The sequence below is a fragment of the Lagenorhynchus albirostris genome, chromosome 1, assembly GCF_949774975.1.
Source record: "Lagenorhynchus albirostris chromosome 1, mLagAlb1.1, whole genome shotgun sequence".
Classification (NCBI taxonomy): domain Eukaryota; kingdom Metazoa; phylum Chordata; class Mammalia; order Artiodactyla; family Delphinidae; genus Lagenorhynchus; species Lagenorhynchus albirostris.
In genome coordinates this window covers 131,834,129-131,859,136 of record NC_083095.1, presented here as the reverse complement: position 1 = coordinate 131,859,136, position 25,008 = coordinate 131,834,129, and the positions used below count along the sequence as shown (strand labels likewise).

Here is a 25,008-nt window from a genome sequence, read left to right as displayed (position 1 = left end):
AAGCAGCCCGGGCTCTGTCACAGGCACTAGCCCCTTGCCCTCATGGGGCCTCAGCTTCCCTGTCTGTATAATGGGTCCCAAGCTCCATGTCCTGGCCCCTGTAGTACCTGGGGGCTCAGGTCCAGGGTGTGGGGCCTCTTGGGCTAAGGCAGCCCTTCTGTCCACAAATGGATAAGGGCCTCTCACTCCAGTCTGAGCTGCATGCCTGGGGGCAGGAGCAGGACTCAGGGTGCAGCTGGCACTGGAACCTGCAGCGTGAGCTACTAGGGGCAAGGGTTGGTGCCCTCGGGTGGGCGCGGCCCGGGCCTGCCCACACGCCAGGACAGGGACACAAGAACCTGGACAGTCCAGCCGGCTGAGAAGGAAGGCCAGCCGCCCAGGTGTTCCCGAGTTCTAGGCACCCACCCTCTTCCCATAGGTGCGGGCCCCGGCAGAGACCCCAGGCAGGCTATGAGTCTGTGCATGCAAGGTGGACTCCACCCCATCCCCAGCCCCCTGTGGAGGTCTGGGCCCAGCTTGGCTTCTCTCTGGGGACCAGGCTGGCACTTACTGAGTGGGCACCAGTCAAGCCCACTCCCCTCAGCCTCCAGTCCCATAGTCTGCAGGGGAAGCCACTGTGGAATCCTCCCTGGGCCTCCCAGGCAGCAGGGTTTCCAAGAACACAGAGATGGGGTTGTGGCCAGGTGGCCTTGGACAAACCCTCTGCTGACTCTGGGCTCAGGTCCCCATCTGTGCACTGGGACTGGTGTCGGCAGGACTCAGGAGGGGTTCTTGACCCTCAGTGATACTATGACCCTATTTGGTTTACCCATTAGGTTGCTGTCCCTGGGTCATACTCTCCAGATCTTTAGGGCCTGTGTCCCAGTGGAGTGGCCCACTGTCCTTGGTGGGGCTAATGACATACAGAATGGGATGTGGGCAAGGCCTGCCCCAGGGGCTGCCAGAGCCGAGGCCTGCAGAGAAACCCAAGGAGTGTCCGGGGGGCCCCCCCAGGGGCAGAGGGGAAAGCTTGGGAGCAGGCAGGGGCAGAGTCACTGCAGCCCCACTGGGAGGTGAGAGCTGGCCTGGGTTGGTCCTGGCTGCCCTCCCTCAGGGCTGGGGCCAGGGCCTCCCAGGCAGAGGATGCAGCTGTGTGGACCGGGCCCTCTAACACCACGCTGGGTCCTTGTGACCAGGAAACTGAGGCCGAGGCCACCTGGAGAGGTGAAGGTAGGGTGAACTCCGGAGGCGGGGAGGGGAAAGCTTGTTGGAACCAGTGAATCGGGATCAGGATGTCTCCTCCGAGGGCCAAGAGCTGAGCCTAGACCCACTGCAGGCTGGACCCCAGGCTGCCCTGCTCTTGCATGGTCTCGGGGTGGCCCTGGGTGGGGACCAGGCACTCGCTCCTTGGCAGGGTGGGCTCACCAGTCAACACAAAGCAAGTGCATCACGGTCAAGGCTCTGTGGGCCCGGCCTGGTGCACAGGGACCCAGTGCAGGGAGAGAGGGGAGGATCTGGAGACAGAGGGGGATTTGGAGACCGGGGCCTGCCCTCAGGAAGCTCTCAGGCTGGAAGGAATTAGTCATACAGGGAGCACTGAGGGAGTTTCACCCATCAGTATTTTTGGACTCAGGGAAATTTTTAGTCACCTAAAAATTAGGAGGGGAAGAAAGAGGCCATCCTGCTCCTTCCCCCTAGTGCTGTTCCGTCAGCTTCTCCCAGCACCTGATAGTCAGCTGTTCCTTCTCTGGGTCAAGGCGTAGTCCCAGGCAGGCCCCTGTGAGAATGGAGTGGGGTGATGTCCTCGGGGAAGCACCAGATTGAGATAGGAGTCAACGACCGTCCCCCCACCCCCAGTTCCTGCAGACTTCGCTGCAGGAGGTGGGCTCCGAGCTGACCCAGATGCGGCCTAAGCTCGAGAAAGCCTGGGACGTGCTGAAAGCTCAAGCCTCAAAGCTGGAGGCTCAGCAGCTGGCCCTGGAGGGTGCCCAGAACCAGGGGCTCAACTCACCCCCACCTCTGTGCCGCTGCCAGGCCTGCATGCCCAACGAGGGACCCACAGTCTCCCCTGCCCATTCCTGGTCACACTGTGGCCACTGGCTTTCCCTTCTTCGACTCCCTAGTCAAGTCCCTCCCAAGCCCTCACTGCCCCCTTTCCGACAGGGCTGAAGCCCTCGAATGTGCTCACTGCCTCTCCCCACTCCCCCTCAAGGTGGCAGAGAGCCTTGCTGAGAAGCTGAGGCTGGAGCAGGAGCTGGTGGGAAAGTGAGGACCATGGGGGGGGTGGTGAGGGGCACCCGGATCTGAGGGGCTCTGGGGGAGAAACCCCCCTCCCTCACAGAGATGCTCACCAGGCCCCACAGCTCTTCCCCTGCCCCTGAGAATCTGGGGCAGGTGGCAGGGGGCGTTTGGGGACACGCTGTTAAGTGAGCCCTCTCATCCCCTTGGGGGATAGTGATGGGCCTGGGGCCTGATGTATCGCCCTGTCTGCCTTCTCTTCTCTGAAAAGGGGAATCTAGGGGAAGAAGCAGGAGGGAGCGTGGCTAAGTGGGTTCTGGGGGCACAGAGAGTCAGGATGTCTGGGTTCCTGGGCCTGGCGCCAGAGATTGAAGGAGAGTGGCCTTCAGAGCTGAAAAGTCCTGTGCTCGAGTCAGCTTCTCCACCAACCAACTAGGTGAGTATGAGCAGGTGTGCCTTCTCTAAGCCTCAGTTTCCTCATCTGCAAAATGGGGGTACTGACAGTACCTACCTCAAAGGACGATGTGAGGATTACACGAGACAGTGCATGGAGCACAGTGCCTGTTTCCAGTCCCCCTAAGCTTCCTGATACCTGGGGTCCAGTTTGGGTGAGTCAGTATTAAAGCCATAAAACCACAGAGATGTGCCCAAGACCAACTGTGTATGGGGCTTCAGTCACAAAGTCTATCCATTGTTCCACCAACAAGGCATTGTCTACACTTCTTATTAAGCTCAGGAAACAATCTGATACAATGTGCAGCCACCAGTGACAGACAATGCCCACGACCAGGAGCTTGAATACTGTTAGTGCTTGGATTCTATTTCACTCTGACCAAGGGCCTCATCTTTATGACCCTGCGTGGAGGAGCTGGACGGGGTGGGGGATCCTGTCTTTTGCCTCAGCTGCTCTCTGGGGATCCCGAGGGAAGCGGGGCAGATCTGTCAGTGGACCCTCAGGCTGGGAACTGTGTCCACAGGGAACAGGAGCTGGTGCAGCTCCAAGCATCAAGGGCTCCAGTGCCGGGAGGACAGGAGCCTCCATCCGCCTCTCAACTGAAGGTAGCATTTGGGGATTCTCCAGAGGGACAGGCAGAGTGACCCCTGCCTCCCTGTGGGACCCAGGCCCAGTTTCTCTCTCTGCCTTCGTCTCCCCATCCACAAGTTGGAGGGGGAAACAGAGGCTCGAAGGGTCCCTCCAGCTTGAACCTTTGCTGGTTCTCCTGGATTCCTCAACTGCCCACCCTTCCCCGGCAGAGCTGGAGCTACCGCATACCTGGTACCTGCCCTGCCTCTGCGCCCTCTGTGGGGGTCAGCCTCTGCCTCATCTGCTTCCAGATCGTAGCCACAGCCCTGGAACCAGAGGAAAGGAGCATCTGAGAAGCAGCCAGGGGCAGTGCCCAGGCTGGGGAAGAAAGGTGGCGTGGAGACTGAGGCCCAGAGCCACGAGGGAACAGATTCACAGCCTCGCTCTGCAGCACAAGAGACTGAGGTCAGCCCCTGGCCCAGCCCCAGGGAGCCGGGCAGTCCTGGCACAGAGGGCCTGGATCAATAGGCCTCAGGAAACCAAGTGGGGAAAAAGACTCTTGGGGAGAGGGGAGGGCCCTGTAGCTATGCCTTTAGCCCCCAAGGCCAAAGTCTCTGTCAGGCCTATTGTAGGTGGCTGCAGTAAGAGGCTGTCCTTGTCCCCCACCTGCCACGGGGCCTGAAATGCTCACGCCGGCACAGGGTTCCTGACTCTCAGTGGTTGAGGCCACCTGGCTCTTTCCCAGGGGGACCCTGTGGCTCAGGGTAGAGCTGGGCAGGGAGTGGCCAAGTGGGGATGCTGGGGTCCTCATGGGGCTTGGTTGGCCCACTCATTGCCCCAGTGACAGCAGAGTGATGGCCGGGACCCTCTGTCTTACTGGTGAAGGCCTTAGGCACTGGGCTTTAGGCTTTTCAAAGTGAGTTTTCATTTACTTGTGCCTCATTCAAATCACTCTACAGTTTCCATTTCACAGACAGGAAACTGCCCAGAGAAGGGCAGTAACTTGCCCTAGGTCACACAGCAAAACAGCAGCTAAGCCCCCTGGTTCCCTAACCTGTCCCAGAAAGGTGGTTTCTCATTTCACACTGCCTATTCTGAGCTTGATAGCAGGACCATCTTTAATGGCCACAGGCCAGGCCGGCTTAGGGTTGACATCCCCCTCAAGGTCAACTGGCCATTTTTCTTTTTCTGAACTTCTCTCCCCATCCTCCTCTGTGCTTCCTTCCCCTACAGAGCTCTGTCAGCTGGGCCACATGCCGCCCAGAACCATCCTCGATGCTGTCACTGAACACTCCCCCCATCTACTGCCTTAAGTGAAGCAGGGTTTTGCAGAGGGGGACTCTGGCAGGGCGATGGGACAGAACATCTTTGGGGTTGTTTCTCCAGCATCGTCCTCCACAAAATGTCCTCTGCCCTCCCTGCCATATACAGGCTACTGTGGGGGCTGTCAAGTTCTCAACTGATTGGTCCAGCACTGGGTGCTGAACCCAACTGAACCAATGGTCCCCTTCCTGGGGTCACTGGACTTAGGACAAAAGAGTAATCTTTCCTGGGCTGAAAACTGGACACATAAAACTGGGGAGCTGTGAACCGCCGTTTTTCTCTGGGGAAAAAGGTGTATTTCAGTAAGAGTAAATGGAGCTGACAATTCCCAGAAACTGAAATTGGGATGGAGAGATTTTGGTTCAGCCCAGGGGGTCTCATGCATGCAGAAGACATAAAGTTGACCTTTCGGATGGTCATCTCACCTTGCTCTGTAGCTCAGGCGTCAGGCTGAGCTGGTCTTCAGGAGGGGAGGAATACCTTCCACGGGCAGCGCTTCTGGGTTCCAGACCCTTCCTGAGGCCAGCCCCAGGTCCCATTGCCCTTGGGCTCCTCCACATACCCTGGTGTCGGAGAATAAATACCCCTCCTGTGTGCTCATATGGGCCTGAGCGATTTGGGTCCCTTACGAGGGAATGCCTCCAAACCAGATGGCTGCCCACCCTGTCCCAAAGGCCCTCCGGGTAGGCGGAGCATTGCCCTCCACCGGCTTATCTCAGACCCGGCTCCGGTTTGTTCCCCTGGCACAGAAGGCCACCCCACCACCCCTTTGCCTTCTTGTGTGTCCCTGCGTCCCAGCTGCTGACGGGGTTGGTACTCACTGTCTCCAAGCGCAGCGGGGGCTCCCACTCTTCCCAGTCCTGCTGGTCTGGTCGGTTCCTTCTCCCTTTCCTTCCGGTGGTGATTACAAACCTTCTCTTTCATAAGTCCCAAGCCACCAACTCCCCCTCCTTTCCGGGCAGTAACGGGCACTTCATTTCATAGGGAGGCGGGCAGAGACGCTGCCGGCGCCGGACCGACCCTCCAAGCGCCGCGCGGCCCCAGGCCCTTCCCAGCCGCCCCCCACCCCGCGCTCGCCCCATTGGCTGCGCGGAGGGCACATGCCCAGCCCTGGCCAATGAGGTGGGGGAAGCTGCGGCTCGTGGCTGGGAAAGCTGGTCCCGGAGATGCTCATGTCCGTCAGGTGACCTCCCCTGCTGTGCGAGGCTTGGGGGGTCGGGTGGGGCCAGAGCCGAGACATGGGATAATCAGACTCCCCTCCCCGCCTCCTCTGCTTCCCTCTCGTAACCGCGTTGGGTTACCCTTGCCCTAAGTTAAAAGAGGCATCTGCGGGAGAAGTTGGACAGCTGCGTTAGAGTCCGTTCCCAGCCCTGCCATTCACTACGTTTGTGACCTCGTGCACATTCCTGCTCTTCAGTTTCTTCATCTGTAAAATGAACGAAGTCTCTGCCTCACAGGTCTATGGGTGCAGTGTTAAATGAGACACTGAGCAGAGTGCTTTGCCTCGCTCGTGGTTAGGGCAGATTCTGGACTCCGTAGCCACCGACTGCTCTTCTCACAGCTCTGGGACCTCATGCTGGTTACTCAACCTCTCTGCGCCTCCAAACTCATAAATGTGTAGAGGAGCAAACGAGTTAATTCATGCAAAGAACTTAAACCACACCTGGCATACACCAGTGTTCAGTAATTGGTAATTTCACAGTCTCCTTATTACCATCAGTGCGATCCCATGTCCTGGGGCACACGTTCAGAGTTCCTCTGGGGTACAAACCTGGGAGCAGACTTGCTGGGCCCCAGGGCATGGGCACGTTCCACTTTACTAGGTACAGCCATAGTGTTTTCCAGAGTTAGGCTAATTTCCCCCCCCCAACCCCCAGCAATCTGTGAAAGTTCCCATTGCTCCCCATCCTCACCAAGGCCTGGTATTTTAAGACTACAGTTTGTGCCAATCTGATGGTGTGGAATGGATTTTTGTGCATTTCCCTTATTACTAATGAGGACCATTTTATTTCCTCTTCTGCCAAACACCTGTTCATGACTTTGCCCCCTCTCCTCAATCCTTCTTTTTGCTTTTGTCTTAACAATAAGCATTTAATGGCCGCTGAGCCTGCGCGTCCGGAGCCTGTGCTCCGCAATGGGAGAGGCTACAACAGTGAGAGGCCCGCGTAATGCAAAAAAAACAGTAAGTATTTTTTTAAAAAAGAAAGAAATTCTGACTAGTTGTGTGTTACAAGCATCTCCTCCCAGTTTGTCTTTTTATCTTATGGTATCTTTTGATGAACTTTTCTCGGAGGGTCTAGTCTGAGGAATTCTTCCTTTTCTCGAGGTCTTAGATATTCTCCTATATTTTTTTCTGTTAATTTAAAGTGGGATGGAATTGCAGTGGCTCAGTGCCTTGGTCTTCTCAGATTCTCCATCTCTATCAGGAGGCTTATTCAGCTGCCACTTCTCCCTCAGCGTCCCCTCACATCCACTCCATACTTCTAACTCAAATGTCTCTGGACCCTGCTTCTCCTCATCTCTGGGCCTCCTCCCATACCAGGGCCAGTGAATCTCCATGTGGCAGCCTCCTGGTGTGTCACAGGAGGTTGTGACGTGTGATCCCAACTATTGGTTAGTAATTAAAGTACTAAAGGGTTGGTTATTTCAAAAGATTTTAAAAAGTCAGTGAGAGGTTCAAGACTGTCCCAGTGTCACCCTCACTTTCTAGCACTTCAAAATGGCAGAGAGAACCCCCTCCCCGTGCCTCAGAGGTTGCAGACAGGCGAGGTGTATGTTGTTATGGACGGAGATAGGCAATCACAAACTCACCCAGTGCTTTACCTCTCTGCCCATTTCTTTTGGTTTTGCCAAAACCAGGTTGTGCCCATACGATGCGCATCGTGGCAGAGAAAAAGGCTGAGCAGTCTGGGTATAGGCCTGTTTCAGTGGCAGTGTCCCAGGGTGTCCATGCCTAGAATGTCTCCCAGCTCCAGATCACCCTTCTAGAAAAGCCTCTTTCTAAGCCTATGTCCTCCTTAAAACATGTCAGCAGGGTCCCGATGCTCAGAGGATGGTGCCCAAATTCCTTAGCCTGGGCTCCATCCTGGCCCCAGCCACACTTTTTTCCAGCACCCCCCAACCCTAGGCACTGCCCACAGTTCCCCAATGCCAGGTCCTTTGATGCCACCGAGCTTCCACATGTATCACTTCCTCTGCTCTTCCTCACGTCTCCAGTTGGCCACCTCATTCTTCTAGCTGAAATGTCCGCTGCTGGGAAGCCTTCCAGAGATTCCCTAGTGAGCTGCTCCAGCATTTATCTACCCCACTGGTCCCAGTCATGCTGTATTCTAAAGACTCGGTTTTTGTCTAGAGTCGTGTGTGCCTCCCAGACAAGAGTGTGAGCTCTGTGAGCGTGGGGACTGTACTTATTCAGCAGGAGCTCAAAGAGGGCTTGCTCATGGAGGAGACCCCTGGCTCTGTGCCTGCTGGGACCCTGACGTGACACCAGGGGAGTCAGTTTTGGTGATCATGCAATATCAGCGGTGCCCAGCTAATACAGAAGACAGGCTGAGAGTAAGCGCTTTGGGAAAACAATGGGTGAGCAGCGAAGAGAAGGGTTAGGAAAAATCAAGGGATCAGAGGAGTAGTTCACTTAGCCCCTTTCATTCTGAAGGTCCTCGCCTCTTCCCTAGTACTGTCAAATGAAAGAGTCACTGAAAGCGCCTGCGAGACCTGCTTGTGTGAAGAGGTAGAGGTTTATTGAAATATAAACATTCGAGAACATGTAAGATAGAAAATGACCACAACATATACAGACACTTGCTGCAAGAGGACTTCTGAGGTATTTATCCACTGCCTAGGCTACCCATGTGCTATCACATTTTTTCCTGGTTAAATACAAGTAAGATGGGGAGGGGGAGGGGACGGAGCGGCCCTGGCCAATGGCTGCCATGTGACCTCAGGGCTGCACCGTCAGGAGAGCTCCTCTTGGCCCAGGGCCCCATTCTGGGGGCATCTGCCGGCGCTCCCACCCTCAGGCTTTCAGGCTGAGACCCTGCTGTTGCCCTTGAGGGCAGCGAGGGCTTGCTGAGAGGGCAAGCTGGGCAAGCTGCCTGAGGAAAGGGAGAGGATACAACCACCAGGAAGACACAGTGCACCACCCCTGTGTCCTCCAGGTGGGAAGAGTCCATCCTTTGTGACCAAAGCCCTGAGAAAGACACACTGGCCAAATGTCTGCGATGCCTTCAAGTGGGCCCAGCGCCAGCCAACCGGGCTCCTCCCTGACACGGACCTCAGACGCCCTTCTCTGCCAGGCCCTGCGCCGGCCTGGTGAGGCCAGGAGAGGGTCAGCCCCCAATGGATGGGGCTGTGTGTGTGAGTATGTGTGAGTGTGAGACAGTGTGGAGGGCTAGGGAAGGGAGAGAAGATGCAGTCAGTGCAGCTGCAACTCACTGGGCTGAGGTATGTGTTTTGTGCTCAAGCGTATGATTTCCCTTTCCTTTCCTAGATGGACTGAGCGTTAGTCGTGCGTGGGCTTGTGCCACCATGGTCTCCCACCACCACAGCGCGATGATGTCACAGCAGGTGGGGTTCCACTGAACACTGCAGGGCTTACTCGATTGAGAGGCGCGCCTTGTGTGAGAATCACCTCTTCTTTAGGACACAGGAACAGCCCACTCCACCCCAGGGTCCAAGAGGAGAGACAGAGCTCTTTCAGCATCTCCTCACCCTCTGGGGCAGCTCAACTTCTCCAAGGTCCATGGCCTCCACAGCCCACTCCTGCCCTGAGGTGGGAATGTTGAGTGAAGGGAAGATGCCCTGCCCCCACCCTGGTGAACTGGGCGCTGGGGTTTGGGACTGCCCTGCTCTGGTGGGAAATGGGTCAAGGGCCATCTTGAGAACCGGTGTGGTTTCACGATCCAACCTGCGTGAGAGCGGGCCTCTCCGTTCCACCTCCTCCTGCCACTGTGATCCCTGAGTCGTCTCTCCTGCTGCCTCGCTCGCACCCTCACTGGGGTCTTAGGGAAGGGCCGGAGGGGCTGGGGTACCAAATCATTTGCTCGGCTTTTGGGGTGATCTGCTTTCATTTCTTTGGTGCTACAATAACAACAATAAAAATTTTAAAGTAAAAAAAAACACAAAAGTCAGCAAACACATATAAAAAAGATTTCAGAGATGCAAATACTTCCTGAAGAATCAAACATCAACAGTTACAAATCTGAGGTATTTCAATGAACCTGACATTGGCAGGTTTGGGCCCCACGAGAAGAAGAGGGGCCCAAGGGACAAGTGGGCTGTTTCCTGGGAGAGCTGGCCAACAGGGATGAGTGGGGACGTGAGGTCTGGCAGGGTCAGAAAAGGGTCAGTGGAGTGGGTGCCAGGGCCTGCCTGGGCAGCCCCTGAGGCTCTGCCTCTCCCTCAGCAGATGCCCAGCAGGCCCTGGGTCCTGAGGACTGCCCTCATGATCCCTGTCTTGGGACCATTAAAAGGGGGATATGGGGCCCTGAGGACTGCTTCAAGACTTGAATTTGAGAGACCCACACCCCAAGAACCAAACATGGGAGGCAAGGTGGGGTGGGAGGACCCCATGCCATGCTCAGCAGAGAAGGGCCACAAAGACATGCTCTTGGCTCCTAGCAGCCCCACACTGGAGTCAAAGATTGGGGGACTGAGCAGGGGAAGAGACCAGTGACCCTGGGGTCACGGCAGAAGGCAGGGGAAGGGAAATAAATTAAAGGGGAAGGGATGTGGAGGGCCTCCAGCCCTGTGTCAGCTTACAGATTGTCAATACACTGTGCCCGGGATGGGAGGTGGCCTGGGAGCCCTGGAGGAAGCTGGACGCCCACAGACCCCGCCCAGTTCTCCAGGACAATCCCTGATTGGACAACGCTGCCCTGTCAGGCCCCTCCAGCCTCTCCTTGCCTCTAGAGTACAGCAGGACCTGATGGAGCCTGGACAGACGGACAGGTCCAAACTCTCAACATCTGGCCAAATGGTGTTTGATGTGGGCTCCATGAGATGAGGTAAATTCTGTGCATCAGCTTCCTCCACTCTCGATGGGAGGGTGGAGGGAACTGGGAGCTGGGTCCTGCCCCTCAGAGGGACCAGCTGGTGGAGGGCTCTGCACTGGGGGTGCCCCGGGACGAGGTAGGACTTGGCGAGCAGTGAGAACTGCTGCTGCTGCTGGCGCTGCTGCCGATGCTCTGGGGAGCGGATCCTGCGATGAGGTGGACCACAGGTTTCTGGGCAAACAGCACACCTGAGCGAGTGGGGGCGGGGAGAAGCAAGTGTGAGCACATTGGGAGAGGAGGGACAGGTTCAGGGGTTCAGTTCATTCCACTGTATCTATTGCCGCCTAACTCTGGGCGAGGAGGTTCCATGCTGGACGCTGCGCTAGGTGCCGACACTGCCCTGCCTGCAGGTGCTTACAGGCTGGTGAGGGGGACGGACAGAGTCATTTTGCTGAAATGTCACAAAGGCTCTAAGTGAAGTGTACCCAGCATGTTGTGGGGAAAAAAGGCGGCTTAGGAGGGCAGGGGAAAGTGGGTCAGGAGAAGCTCTGGCGGGAGAGCATGCCTGGACTTTTTAGAAAAAGTGGCCACACGACGAGGAGGAGACAGTGTGGCAGGCAGAGGAAATCTGAGAGAACAAAGAACAGAGAAAGGCGGCGAACGTGCTGGAGGCTGGTGCAGCAACGCGGTAGGCCCGGGGGGAGCTGAAGGCAGGCGTGCGGCACAGGAGGCTGGAGAGGTGGCAGCGCGAGGAAATGGAGGCCTGCGTGTCTCTAGGCTGCCGGGGTCGTACCATGTGGGGCTTCTGAAGCCCCTGAAGTTTTAAGGGGAAGAAGGGGACGGACATCACGAGACGGGCATTTCAGAGCTCTCTGTGGGGCTGGGAGGATGTGGGTGGATGGAAGCCTGCAAGTCAGAGCTACTCTAACAGGGGAGAAGAGAGGTCTGAACCAGGGCCATGCGGCGGGGACGCAGCAGAGCAGTGGCGTCTGCTGAGCTCTGGTGGGTGATGGGCCTGAGGGGCTCTCAGGAATGACTTGCAAGCTCCGGGCCTGGGTGACTGCACAGCCACTGAGAAAGGACACAGGTGGGACAGGATTGAGGCAAGTGAGGTTTGGGGAGCCTTCAACTCTCTTCTGACTGTTCCCCATGCTGAGGGAGAGGAGGCATATCCTCCTCTCTCCTGAGAAAGGATGAGAGGAGATGGAGAGCCAGGCACTGATCTCCCCCTTCCCTGCTTTCCACACAGACCCACTCCCAACCCCCAAACCTCCTCGACCACACGGCACCACCAGAAGGCAAAGGGCATCCAGGCCCTAGCCGCCAGCTCGTCCAGTCTCCTCGAGGGGTCTGTGTTAGGCAGAGACCTTTGAACGTGGCGTGGTCTCTGAAGCACTGACTCTGTGGTGAGTGGCTAGGCAACTTGGCAACCCTGCTTCTCTGCAGGCTGCTTCCAGGAACTCTGCCCCTTCCCTGGCCCCAAGCGTGATGCCCCCAGCAAGTGGCCCGGCAGAGATCCAGAGCGGCCCTGGCCCCAGTCCCCAGAGCAGGAGCACTCAAAGCATGCCCTGTGGAAATGCCCCTGGTTTCGATAGAAGGTGCAGCTCTAAGCCCCCTCCACTGGGCACCTCCCCATGCCCCCTCTAAAACAGGTGATTGATGCCCAGGCTCCCAGCCGGAGGCCACTGGCCAGTGTGCCTGTGCTCTGGGGCCCCCACTCATCAAGCTGTGCTTAACAAGAGTCAGCTGGAGGGACTTACCTGGTGGTACAGTGGTCAAGAATCCGCCTGCCAATGCAGGGGACACAGGTTCAATCCCTACTCTGGGAAGATCCCACATGCCGCGGAGCAACTAAGCCCATGCACCACAACTACTGAGCCCACGCACCACAACTACTGAAGCCCGTGTGCTACAACTACTGAAGCCCACGCGCTGTAACTACTGAAGCCCGTGGGCCTAGGGCCCGTGCTCCGCAACAAGAGAAGCCACTGCAATGAGAAGCCTGCGCACCTCAACGAAGAGTAGCCCCCGCTTGCCGCAACTAGAGAAAGCCCGTGCGCAGCAACAAAGACCCAATGCAACCAAAAAAAAACCAAAAAACAACCAGTCAGCTGGCTTTATCCCCAAACTCATCTCTACACTAACAAAATGGGAGTGGGAAACGGATTGCTGTTTCTATGAAAACTAAGTTGAACACCTTGGAAAGTCTTCGTAAAGGTGCTAAACCAACCAACCAACAAAAAACTGTTGCCAAATTAGATCTAGGAAGAGACAATTCTAAAAGACTGGGGGGAAAATCATGAAAATATAGGCTGATTCTGCTGCGCTCAGATTCCTTTGCCTCTGTCAGTTCTTGGACCATGACAGAAGATGTCCAGGAAGAGAAGAGCTGGACCAGTCAAAGAAAGGAGACACATGCATTGAAAGACTGTAATGGTGGACACTGATTTAACTTATAATACAATGTTAAAGGTGTGGATAGAGTTGATTATGATTCTTTACATTAAATGACTTTTTCAAATAACGAGCCAACCATTGGTCGAAAAAGGGTTAGACAAGGGGTCTCCATCACTTTATCAAAGGTGGTGGTGGTGGGGCTTCCCTGGTGGCGCAGTGGTTGAGAGTCCACCTGCCGATGCAGGGGACAAGGGTTCGTGCCCCGGTCCGGGAAGATCCCACATGCCGCGGAGCGGCTGGGCCCGTGAGCCATGGCCGCTGAGCCTGCGCGTCTGGAGCCTGTGCTCCGCAACGGCAAAGGCCACAACGGTGAGAGGCCCGCGTACCGCAAAAAAAAAAAAAAAATGGTGGAGGGGGATCTGTCATCCTATTAGCAATCCTCAGCCCTCCTCATCCGGAAGAACTACTTTACCTTTGGAACCTTGAAAGGAAGCCACCCCTGGGAAGATGTTCAGACAGAAGGGTGACAAGGGGGTCTTGCAGGGAGCTGTACTGAGGCTGGCTGCCACCCTGCTGCCTCCTTCAGAGCCCCAAGAGCCTCACCTGCGTAAGTGGTGCCGTCGATGTCCACAGACATGTTGATGCTCCCAATGCTGCTCGTGGTCAGGTTCACCGCTGCAGCCGAGGCCTCTGCTCTGTCTTCTGCTGGGGACAAGGGAGACAGCAGGCCTGGTCAAGCCCTCCGGCATTTCTGTCGTTCCCTTCAAGGCTCTCCCACCCTCCCGGCCTGGCCACAGCAGACTGAGGCCTCCCAGAGTTAGAAAGCACCTGGATAACCTTCTGCCAAGCGTGAGGTGTGGCAGGAGAACCAGGCTGGTGAACGTCCTACGGCTTGCTTTCTCCACTGAACCACTTCACTTTCCCAACTCCCTCTGCTCTCAGAGAAGAGGCATCACATAGGCAAGGAGGCTGACCTCAGCTCGCAGCTGCGCACTGATGCTTTCAACACGATTCAGCAAACCCTGAGCATCCACTATCCACCGGGTGGGGCGTCAGAGGTCACTAAGACCCAGCCCCTTCCTCTGAGGATTTGCCTTGCCTCCTCCTCCCCTTAACCAGGCTGGGAGGTCCCCAAGCAGAGGGTCTAGCTGCGCAGCACCTGGCACTCCCCCTCCAGCTGAGCCCTCCGCGGTTTGTGGAAGGCTGCAGGCGCTGGCACGCAGCGCCTCGCCCGGCTCACCCGAGCCTCTGCCCTTTCACGATGTTGAGAGCCAAGAATTCTTCCAGAGGAGCTGCCTCATCTATTAGCCTGGGGCTTGTGCAGGGCCAGGGGCACCTGGCCTGAGTGGGTCAAGAGGGCAGAGCCCTGCTGTCCGGGCTGTCACCTCCAGTTCCCTTCGGCTCCTCGCTGGGGGGGGAGTGGGACAGGGAGGGGCTGCCTGGGAACACGCACAGCTCTCTTCACACCTGATTTCTTCCCAACACGAGCCCGCTCATGTTTGTTCTGAGACAGAGTCAAGAATGGCAAAGAAAATGTGTGTGAGGGGGAAAGGGGAACAAGGGGAACAAGGGATGTGGAGTGCGTGGTTGCGGGTGGGGGGGAGGGGCGGGGAGAAGGTGGGGCACCTGAAAAATGTGGAGGGGAAGGGAAAAGATGCCAGTTATGCTGCCAAACTTGTATTTCCTCCTCCCCTCTCTCCCGGGGGTCACTGGCAGCCTGGCCTGAGGCAGCTCTGGCCCCTCACTGAGCCTCCGGAAAGGAGGTGCTGTCTTTCTCCCAGATGGTGAGGCACTGGGGTGAAGGGCGAGCCCTTTAATTGAGACAGATCAAAAGGCAGGAGGGGACAGGGAAGACGCAGCAGCTGTCCCTCAAGGCCTCCTGCTCCTCCTTGAACAACTGCTTCTCCTCTTTGCTAGAGAACAGGGCACGCCCGAGGAAACTGCAGGTCCCCTGCAAAATGACTTCAGCTTTGGTGAACTGAGACCTCTGTGGCCACCAAAGCCTCAGGTGGCTCTTTGGCCTCTAGATCCTTCTGGGGGCCAGGGGGGCAGAACCTGGAGGGGCTCCACCCCAGTCCCCGGGACGTAAACGGGCCCTCGAATGGAGCCGGGGTTTGGCGCCCGGGCCCGGCACTCACCCCTGCCATTGATCCTGATCTTCATGGGCAGCTGCCGTGCCATGCTGAAGAAGTTGCGCTGGAAGGCCTGCTGCACCAGGCGCTGCTCCTCCTCTGACAGCCTGGACGCCTTCTTCTCAGGGGGCTCCCCCGACTCCAGCCGCTCCCGCAGCTGCTCCAGCGTGGCCGTCCGGGTACCGGCCTGCTGGCTGGCCAAGGTCACAGGCACAGCCAGGCGATTTGGCACGGGCACGGTTGTCACTGGGACTCCATCACCTGACAACGGCACCAGAGCTGGACCCAACCCATAACCCACCCTCCCACCTGGGTCTTGGACCCAGGGAACTTGGCGCCCTTCCTCCCTGCCCTTCCTCCTCACAAGGGCCCTGCAGACCTTTCCTGAGAGTGGTTGCTGGGGATATCCGAGGGCCACTGGCATTGGTGCCACTGCCGGAGCCCAGCCCGAGGATGGGGAAGCGGATCTTGGGTGGGGAGAGGAGGGCAGGGGCCCCAGCGGCAGCGGCAGAGGCAGCAGCGGGCGAGTAGCCAAAGAGGGAGGAGCTGTAGCTGGGCCGGCGGCCCTCCCTCCTGTTGCCATCAATGGCTGCCTGGAGCTCGGCCGGGGAGCTCAAGGCTTTCTTCTCGCACTCGTAGGCATACAGATACTTCATATACCTGGAGGGAAGGAAGGAAGCCAGAGTCATCCAAAATGTGGCACGAGGGCTGCCCAGTTTAAGTCGATGGGCCTCTGGAAGCGGGCTCTGTGGGGCAGGCTCTGTCCTCTAGGACAAAGGAGCACAACCTGGTGCATGTGATGGAAGAGGAACCTCCCGGACAGCGATGCCCCACCCCAGGCCCTTAACTGCTACCCAATTCTAAACGCAGCTCGAAATGGAGGCACGGTTCATTAGGGAAATAGATACTTTCGCTAACGTTTCATGTTTTTATGGTGCCTTTCTAATGTCCTGGGAGAAATGAGAAATGCCATGTTTTGCAATGTCTTTCTGGCTCCTTGATCTCCTAACCATTCTGAGTCAGGCTGGTCAGACAGGAGCAATTCTTCCCACTGTGTGTGGACCTAGAAGTGATGTCCCTCTTTGTGTCAGATGCCCCAAGAAGCAATTCGCTACCCAAGAACCTTGGGAGAAGGACTGCTATGCCGGATATTGCTCTGTTCCCAACTTCTCCTGGAACAGTTTCAACAAGGCCTTAACATGTCACCTAACCTATACATGGCTGATCTTTCCGTATTTTTCACAGAACAACGTCCAGAGTTCTGAAAGAACAGATTCCCCTCTGGCCCTCATTCGCCAGTGCTCCTCCTGTTCTCACTGCTTCTATCACCCTTATAATTAACTCAAATGGGTAGAGAAACAGGTTGCCGATCCCAGTGGGATCCCAGTGCCTGCCTTCCTCTGGGTCCGCTGTTGCTGGGCAAGCTGAGTGTCAGGTAGGAAGGGCCAGGCTTAGGGTAGGGGCGCTGTGTGGGAGATGACGTCCTGGAAAAAGCGTGAATTTCAGAGACAGAAGCCCAGGCGTGACTCTTCAGCCTGACCACTTACTAGCTGGTATGGCTCTGACCAAACGATCTAACCTCTGAGACTTAGTTCTTGTTGTCTGGGAAACAGGGACAAAAACCTTCTTGACAGGGTTGTTGGTGAGGTTTGAATGAAACAGAACAGTGAAGCAGCAGCACACAGGAGATGCTTGGGAAGGGGCGCTCTCAGGATTACTTAGGTTAGGGAGGGATTCATCTCAGAAAGCTCCAGGCCCTTTCAGGAATTCCGCCCATCTTGTTCACTATACAGTGGAATTTCCTTCCTTCCTCTCCTCTAGGTTAAAGCATCCCCTTTCTCCAGCCTTAGCTTCCTTTCCCCAAGGCTCTGGCCACTCACTGGGTCCTCAGGGTGAAGGCGGCGCTGGTGATGGACGTGGGCAGGTTCAGGCCTTTGGTGATCTCCCTCCAGATCTTCTTGTTGATGATCTCCACCAGGCCCCCCTTCTCTGTCACCAGCTTATACAGCATGTACAGGTCCAGGATCTGCTTGGCCATGATGGGGATTCGGTTGATGGGGGTCCCTGTGATTGTGCAAAGAGAGAAACAGAGGGTAGTGTCATTACCATGCAGAGAAAGAAGACATCTGTGGATGCCCACCCTTTTGCTGAGTTGGAAATATGTTCATAAATCTGCTTACAAGTATAATTTGACTCGAACTCTCAAAGCCTGGAAGCTATCAGACTAGCTGCCAGTTCTCCTTGGGAAGAACAGAAAGATAGGTCCAACTCACAGGCTGTGTGGCCTTGGGTAAAACACACAGCCTCTCTGGGTCTGTTTCCCAACTGTAAATAAGAGGGCCAGACTAAATGACTTCAAAGATTTTTTTTTTTTTTTGCTAGCAGTATGATTCCAGATTCTTTCCTAATGATTTGGCAACTCAGTCCTCTGGAGCCTTCAGAAGCTGTTCAGCTGCCTCCTCAGGGAAGTCTTTCCCTGACTCCCAAGACAGGTGAGGTCCTGCCCCATTGTCCACCTGGAGAGCTTCCTTGGCTTCTCTTCTGCAGCTCTCAGTGCAGTTTATAATTATAACCGTGTTTTTATTTGCATACTGCCTGTTTTCTCTTCATCTCTTCTCCTGCTACAGGGCAGAGAAATGGTTTTTTCTCTCCTGTGTACCCACCATGTCAAAGGAGCTGCTGGGCACACAGGTCTCCAGGGGGATGAAAAGCCACTCAACAATTCACTCCAACCCCTCCCTGGCCTCTGAAAGAGGGAGGGTCAGAGCCGCTTCCGCCCACTGGCCCCGAAGGGAAGTGAGAGGAGCCAGGGACTTGATTAGGAAACCTGGCACCGAGCAGGAAGGCCCACTAATGAGCACCGGGGGACGGCAGGGAGGGCGGGGCCAGGCTCCTTTCTCGGGCGGCTGGGATGCTCGTCAGGAGGCGTGATGGATGACTGTCATTTGGCAGCCTCGGGATTAATGATCTGGAGGTCAGAGGGGAGAATTCCAGCAGGAAGGGTCACCGTCCAGGGCAGGGTATGAGACTTGTTGCCTTTTGATGGCAAGTCCTTTTACTGTACATAGGCTGCCCCCCCCCACCCCAGGCTTGTTGAGGTCTCACTGCCTGCCTGGTGGAGTTACGCCAGCTTGATTAGAGAAGGGCTGTTTGTTTCAGCTCCTCCTGCTTCTTTCCCCTCAAGGAATGGCATTTTTCTTCTCAGCTCTAGATCACTGGCCTCACCAACTCTTCTATAGGGTAATTCAAGCCAGAGTGGAGTGAAGGGTGCCACGTTTATGAGGAGGAAGTAGCGTGAGCACAAACACGTGGCACTGCTATGGTGGGACCGGGTCTCTTTTCTCAGTGTGGGGAGGGAGCTAGAGGTCTTGAAGACCTTTGTATTGACCGGCTGGTCTTTGGAGGGTCAAGGACAAAGGGGCCATAGAGTTAAGTTCAAAGATTCACTGGTAAAATATCAGAGGACTGCTGGCATGACAGCTCGCACGCTGGTTAACTACTTCTCCCTGTGCTGTTCCGGACAGTAGACCTTATTCCTGTCATAAGCACAGGAGTCTCATGCAGCAGAACTGGTCTCCTGGCAGGACAGCGCTAAGGTCTCCCTTCTTCGCAGGCCTGTCTGCCCGAGAACGCTCATGGCCTTGGCGAGTTCATACCCTCAGGGCATCACCTGGAGAGTCTGGGAGGACCACTCCCAAGGCCCCCTCACACAAGTCCCCAAAGCTCTCAATTCCAGAAGCTTCCAGAACATCTTTACACATGTGACCTGTTCACTTCCAGGTCAGATGTTCACAGTGAGCTCAGCTTCATCCCTTAGGCCAGCTCCCTTTTCCCATCACTTCCTCTTCTTCCAGCAGCACCATCATTCTTTGAGGTCTTGGGTAGGAACCTCCGAGGCAGCAATGGCTCCTCTCCCTCCTCTCTCACCCACCTTTAGGCTGTCGGGAGGCTCACCAATTACTGCTTTGAGGCCCCTCTCAAAGCCATCTTCCTCTCCGGCCCTCAGCCACCACCCTGGGCCAGGCCCTTGCTGGCTCACCGTCAGATGCCCCCAGCAGCTTTGAATCCACGTGATCAACCGGCACACTGCTGCCAGACCATCTAATGAAAACACCACTTTCACGCCATTACTCGCATCCTAGTTTAAAAACCCACAATGACTCTTATTGCCAACCCAGCCCACCTCACATGTTCAATCTCATGACTCGGGTTCCCCAACACTCCTTAGAAGATTACGTACGATGTATTTTAAGCATGTCCCAACAACTCACTCTCACTCCAATCAGTTGGGTCTTCTCACCCTCACCCCTAAAGCCAAGCTCCTCTCTCCTCTACTTTTTGTTTTTACTGTCCCTCCTCATCAAGCCTAAAATGACCTGTCTGCGCTCAAATCCTCTCTACACTGGCCTTCAACGTTCACTCCCTCCAGGAAGAATTTTCCAACGACCCCAGTTCACATGGATTTCTTTCCTCTCAGAATTTCTATTATATAATCACTACAAGTTCAGCAAATAGTTACACTTGTTTCACATATGTTCGTCTGGTATCCCAGGAGGACTGTAAGCTCAATGAAGGCAGGGATTGTTTTTCCTTCATCATGTCTTGAATATTAGAATGTTTAATAAGCTAAACTACCATGCAGATTAAACCAACCAACCAACCAACGTGCTTCTCAGAGTCAAAGCAACCAGCTCTGTGTTAACCCAACTGGGAATATTAAACGCATTTCCTTCCTTCCTGCTGTGGTGTGCCCACCAGGGTCTGTCACTAACTCGAAGTGTCTAATTGCTGACAGCCCTGAACAGAAGTCACCCTCTCCTCTCAGGTCCTGGCAGGTTCATTAGGGGGGTCACGACCCTTATTAAACAGACTGGGGAACCGAGGCCCAGAGTGGTTAAGCCCTTTGTGTCTGAGTCCTACAATAAGAGGACTGGCAGCACAGGAATGGATGGAGAGCTGGGGATTTTGAGAAGGTAAAGAAACCATGACTTCATTCAGTGGGGTCAAAGAGAAGGGGAGACAGGTGTTAAAGAGGGCAAGGGGGCTGGGTTTGTGATGCCCACAGAACAGGCGTGGCTGAGTGAGTGACCGTCAAGCAGGGCATGTCCAGCCGAGGGAGTGCTGTCCTTCAGAACTGTCACCTTGAAGAGCCAGCTACCGCTCCGTTTGTGAAGAGCTTTCAGAGTTTACACTATTTTCATTTGATTCTCTCCAAGGGTGGTAAACCTTCATATGTAAAGGGTGTGTTTTACTTTTAGAAATGGTCATTCATGGAAACAAGCCAGGAAAATAGGATGAAGTGACCAGGCTGTTTATACTGATTTTGTGTGAAGATGAGGTGTGGCCATAAACCATGACAGATTATCTAGTGTGGCTCAAACTGCCTCTGAAGGCAGCTCCCCAGAGAGGAATTATAGATTTGCTCAGAGTAGTCACTAGACTAAATGGCTAGTCATTTGAGATGGCTTCTTTCAAAGACAACAATGTCATAGATGTAGAAATTTCATTAAAAATTAGCCTTTTTTATAGTCACACAGAGAGTGGCTGCATTAGGCTGGGAACTGCTCAGGGGCAAGGGAAACAGGTAGATACTGGACCTGAGAAGACAAGGAAGGAGCAAAGTGGCATTTCAAATCCCCAGAGTGACCTCTTCTCAGCACCGCTGGAGAGAAAACACAGGCCAGAGCTGCTCCGCAACCCAGCCCCACTCTGAGCACGTGGGGGGTCATAGCTTCTCTCACCAGGGCCCCTATGGCCTGGCCGGGCACCCCGGTTCCAGGATCAGTGGGTAAGGGGAATGGGCATTTTCTTCCTCATGGTTGGCCCTCCACGAAACTGCTAAAAGTAGCTCCCAGTGCAGGCGGGCCCCTCAGTACCCTCAGAAACAAAGCTGAAGCTATTCTGAGACCCAGCTCTACATGACATCATGGTTTTCTCACGTTATGTAGCCAATCCAGACACAAAACCTGCCTTGGCTTCCATTCTTTTGACAACTAAGAGAGAGGCAGGGTCCTCAGGCTGGTCTCTCTCTGCAGTCTGCCCTGTGCTTAGTGGGCCTGGTAGCCACCTCCCTTGTCCCAGGGAGACTCAACTATGAAGAGAAGGGGAGAAGGCCTTTTAGCTGAGTTTCCCTACCTGAACAAGAAAGAAAACCAATACATCACGCTGGGGGTGGGGATGGGGGGGGATCGACAATATTCAGGCCTCAGTTTCCCTGTCAGTCTGAAGCAAGGGATTTGCTTCCAGATGACGTCCAGTTCTAAAGTCCTGTGAGTCTATGAATAAAAACTTAAAAACAAAAATTGATAGTTTGGTGGTGGTGGTGGTGGTGTGATGAATTGGGAGATTGGGATGGACATATATACACCAATATGTATAAAATGGACAACTAATAAGAACCTGCTGTATACAAAATTTAAATTAAATTAAATTTAAAAAAATGGATAGTTGTGACTATGACCAAGGGAGGTAACCTGATTTTAGGAGCTTGCCTGAATTACGAAATAATGTTGCCAGGTGACCCTGAGATGGACGGTTTGGGATCTTCTCCAATGAAGGGCGCCTGTGTGGCTCAGGACCAGGTCTGTGAAGTTCAAGTCCATAAGCAATGGTTCTTTCTCTAGCATTGTGGGGAAGTGGGGGAGTCTCTGGCCTATTCTCTGGGCTGGATTACATCTTCCTCTAAAGAGGCTCTTCACCTGAGAGGGGACAGGCCTCAGTCCACAATAAATGCAAATGCAACCTGCAGAGAACCAGGAAGGAGGCCAGCAGCCACTGCAGGGAGCTCTTGCTGGGTCACCAGTGTCGCCCCTGCAGGAGGCCGAATCTCCGCCCCCATCACACCTCCCAGAGGGGGTGGGAGCACCTGATGGGGAAGCCTGTGGACTGTCAGTCACTGCTATCAAAGCAGGAGCTAGGATTGAGGGTAATTAATCATGCTCCCTCTGACAGCAATCCAGGGCCTTATCTGTACCCCAAGAAATGCCGCTGGTCTCCAGTTCCCTCCTCAATAAAGGAGACTGACAGTTCCAACAAAGAGGCCCCTTATCAGATTTCAGCGGGGGAGCCTGAGGCAGCCCGAGGGAGATGTGGAAAAGGCTTTTATGAGGCCGGGACCCAGCGAAGCTGTGGGGGCTCCTGGGGCTTTAACCCTTGGAGGTGGGAATGCCGCTGGGCACTGGCGCTCGCAGGCCAAAGCCGGGATCGCGAGCTTTCAGCGAAGATGGAGCTGAACAAAAGCTGCTCCCTGGCACTTGGCTCGTCTTCGTCTGCCCAGCACTCAGACCGTGGAGACAGAGCTTAGTGGGGGTGAGGGCAGAGTGGGGAGATAGCCTCCTCTGGCACTAAAGACAAAGATGGGAGATGGCAGGAATGTTGGGGGGAGGGCCACTTCCTCCCCACCACAGAGAATGGGCACATTCCAGTCAAGACCAGAAGCAATCAGGGGGCAGGGACCCAAGACAGAGTCGCATGGCTGCCTTCCTGCCTACTGGTCAGGGGTGAGGGCCCAGGACCCAGGGCGTGGCCCTGCCAAGGACCCTCGCTGCTTTTTCCTGACTTTGAACAAGATCATTAATCATTTCCATAGCCTGTCAAGAGAGCTGGGCGGCTGACCAGGGAGCCTAGAAGAGTTAAGTCCCGCGTTAAGCAGGGAATGTGCATAGGCAGACAGGCAGGCAGGCCTCCTGCTTATTCCTCTGCATATTAATTCCCGCCCTGCTCCAGTCCTGCTCCCCAGCAACAAGCAGAGGAATGACTGGTGATTTTTTTCCCCCCTGACTTGTTCACGTAGAAAATACCTCCCACCGGGAAACTGGGCAGCAGGCTCTGGTGGTGTGCCATGCAGTGAGTAGATGACTGTTCCACAGGTCAGGGCAGAGACAAGGATGCGCAAATATCCTAATACCAACACATATGCTTCAGCCCTCACCTCCGATTTCCCACTGAGGGGGGTGTCTAACTGACAGAGCCTAGTGCACTAATCTTAAGTATACAGCCCACCAGATCTTTACTGCTGTGCATACCCCTGTATCCATTCCTCAGATCAAAATACAGAACATTTCCAGCACCCCAGAAAACTCTTCCATTACCATTCCCAATCAATATCCATCCCCTATCCCCCTCCCCGACAGGAGGTAACTATTATCCTGACATGTATCACTATAGGTGACTTTCTTGAACTTTACATAAATGGAAGAATGCAGTACAGAGTCTTCTGTGTCTGGCTTCTTTTGTGCCACGTTAGGCCTGTGAGAGTCATCCCAGTTGGGTACAGCAGCAATTCATTCTTTGTCATCGCTGTGTGGTATTCCACTACAGGACTATGCCAACATTTAGTCATACATTCTACTACCAATGGAAATTTGAGTTCTTTCCACTCTTTGGCTATAATGAATGGTGTTGGCTACGAAAATTCTCGCATGTGTCTTTCAGTGAACATAAGCTCTCATTTCTACTGGGGATACACCTAGAAGGGAAACTGCTGGGTAACAGGGTTGGCATATGTTTAGCTTTAGTAAATATTACCAAACAGATTTCCAGTGGTTATGCCCATTTATATTCCCACCAGCAATGCATGGGAGTTCTGGAGGCATCGAACCTGAGAGGCTAATTTTAAACCCATTACCCTTCTTGATACTCTAGTTCAGACTAATTGCTTTAGGTGAAGTTCAACAGTATGTGCAGTGTTGTACTCTACTATGGCCAATAATAAAATAAAATTATGGTATGGCTGTGCTGTTTCCTTCCATAAAAACTACATTCAGAGAAGTAGGCTAAGGAGTTAGAAGGAGGTGGACTGTCGGGTCATCTCTGCTTCGCCTGCTGCTGGTCAACAGACCTGGCCCGAGTCTCCAGGAGAGGGGGTGGAAGGCTGGCCGGGGAGAGGTGCAACAACTCAGGGGTGTTCTGGCCTGAGCAGTGCATGGGTGTCTGAGCTTCCATTGCCAATCCATGCCCCTCCCTCTCAAGACCTAGTAGATTTTCCCACAGTGTAACTGGGTCAAACTCTCCCTTCAAACTTTCCCTACGCCAACCTTAGGACGATTTATTGAATATTGGCTCACCTTGGAAAAAAGGAGGCAAAACTATCAACCCCATTTTACGAAGTGCTAGAAGTACCAATAAATGACCTTGAAGGGGAAGAGGTTGAATTTAAAGACAAAAGTGAGCTATTCAAATTAATCACACCTTTCAAAAACCAGGGGCCCTTCTCATTATCATGGATAACTGGGTAGTTATAAGGTATTTAAATGACTATTAAAAGTGGGGGGGAAAAAAAAAACCCACTACTTGAACAGCGGTTGGATCACCTGGGGAGAGAAAAGGATCTGGCCTAAGACAAAGATTTGCATTTTGGACTTTCATTTGTGGGTAAAGTTAGAATATGAAGCCCCGAAGCCTATTTTATCTGACAAAGACAAACATATTTTAGTCTATCAGGAAGAGTGGCCATGGCACAGACCATTTACAGCAAGATACAAAGAATATACAAGAAACTCCCTCCACCAAAAGGCAAAGCAATATATGTCACGAACATTTCCTTGCCTGAGATGGATAGATAAGCACACAACAGAAGGAAAAACACTCAAATTGCACTTCGAGGCAGACCAAGCCCTTTTCCCACAGTAAATTCTTTGTATATACACATCAAAAACAGATCCAACAATCCATTTGGGAAAACCAAGGTCAGTTTGCAGCCCTGAACAGAACTGGTGGGGGAGGGACGGCAGTTCTCCGGTGAGGTCTTGACAAAACTTGTCTTCCACATGACCAAGCAGGTCCTTAGCCTGGTGTGCCGAGCTGGGACCGGGGCTGGAGGGGAGATCCTTGCTTGTGGGCACTCCGGGTATGCGCAAGATGCTACCGTTAGGGCTTCTGTCTCCCGTGCCCCCAACCCCAACCTGCCTTGACAGATGGCAGC

At 54.4% G+C, this 25,008-nt stretch overlaps 1 protein-coding gene and 1 long non-coding RNA gene across 5 annotated transcripts in view; one reads left to right on the top strand and one right to left on the bottom strand.

Moving 5' to 3' along the window:
• The window catches only part of ARID3B (AT-rich interaction domain 3B), a 68,275-nt gene that overhangs the window by 6,117 nt on the left and 37,150 nt on the right, over positions 1–25,008 (bottom strand). The window contains exons 5-9 of one of the 3 annotated variants that reach the window (XM_060153796.1): positions 16,967–17,150; positions 15,466–15,746; positions 15,093–15,347; positions 13,558–13,656; positions 8,283–10,805 (exon numbers count right to left, since the gene is read on the bottom strand). In XM_060153796.1, the coding sequence (XP_060009779.1) occupies positions 10,642–10,805; positions 13,558–13,656; positions 15,093–15,347; positions 15,466–15,746; positions 16,967–17,150 (983 nt within the window). In that variant the 3' untranslated portion in view covers positions 8,283–10,641. Of the gene's footprint in view, positions 1–8,282; positions 10,806–13,557; positions 13,657–15,092; positions 15,348–15,465; positions 15,747–16,966; positions 17,151–25,008 lie in introns of those variants that run through there. The other 2 variants (XM_060153816.1, XM_060153806.1) reach the window with 2 other exon arrangements.
• On the top strand, positions 357–5,061 carry LOC132523238 (uncharacterized). 2 transcript variants are annotated; one of them, XR_009541441.1, is made up of 3 exons: positions 357–3,276; positions 3,553–3,706; positions 4,477–5,061. It is a non-coding gene; the product is annotated as an uncharacterized LOC132523238 (long non-coding RNA). The 2 variants fall into 2 exon arrangements; XR_009541440.1 differs by having other exon boundaries at positions 3,553–3,784.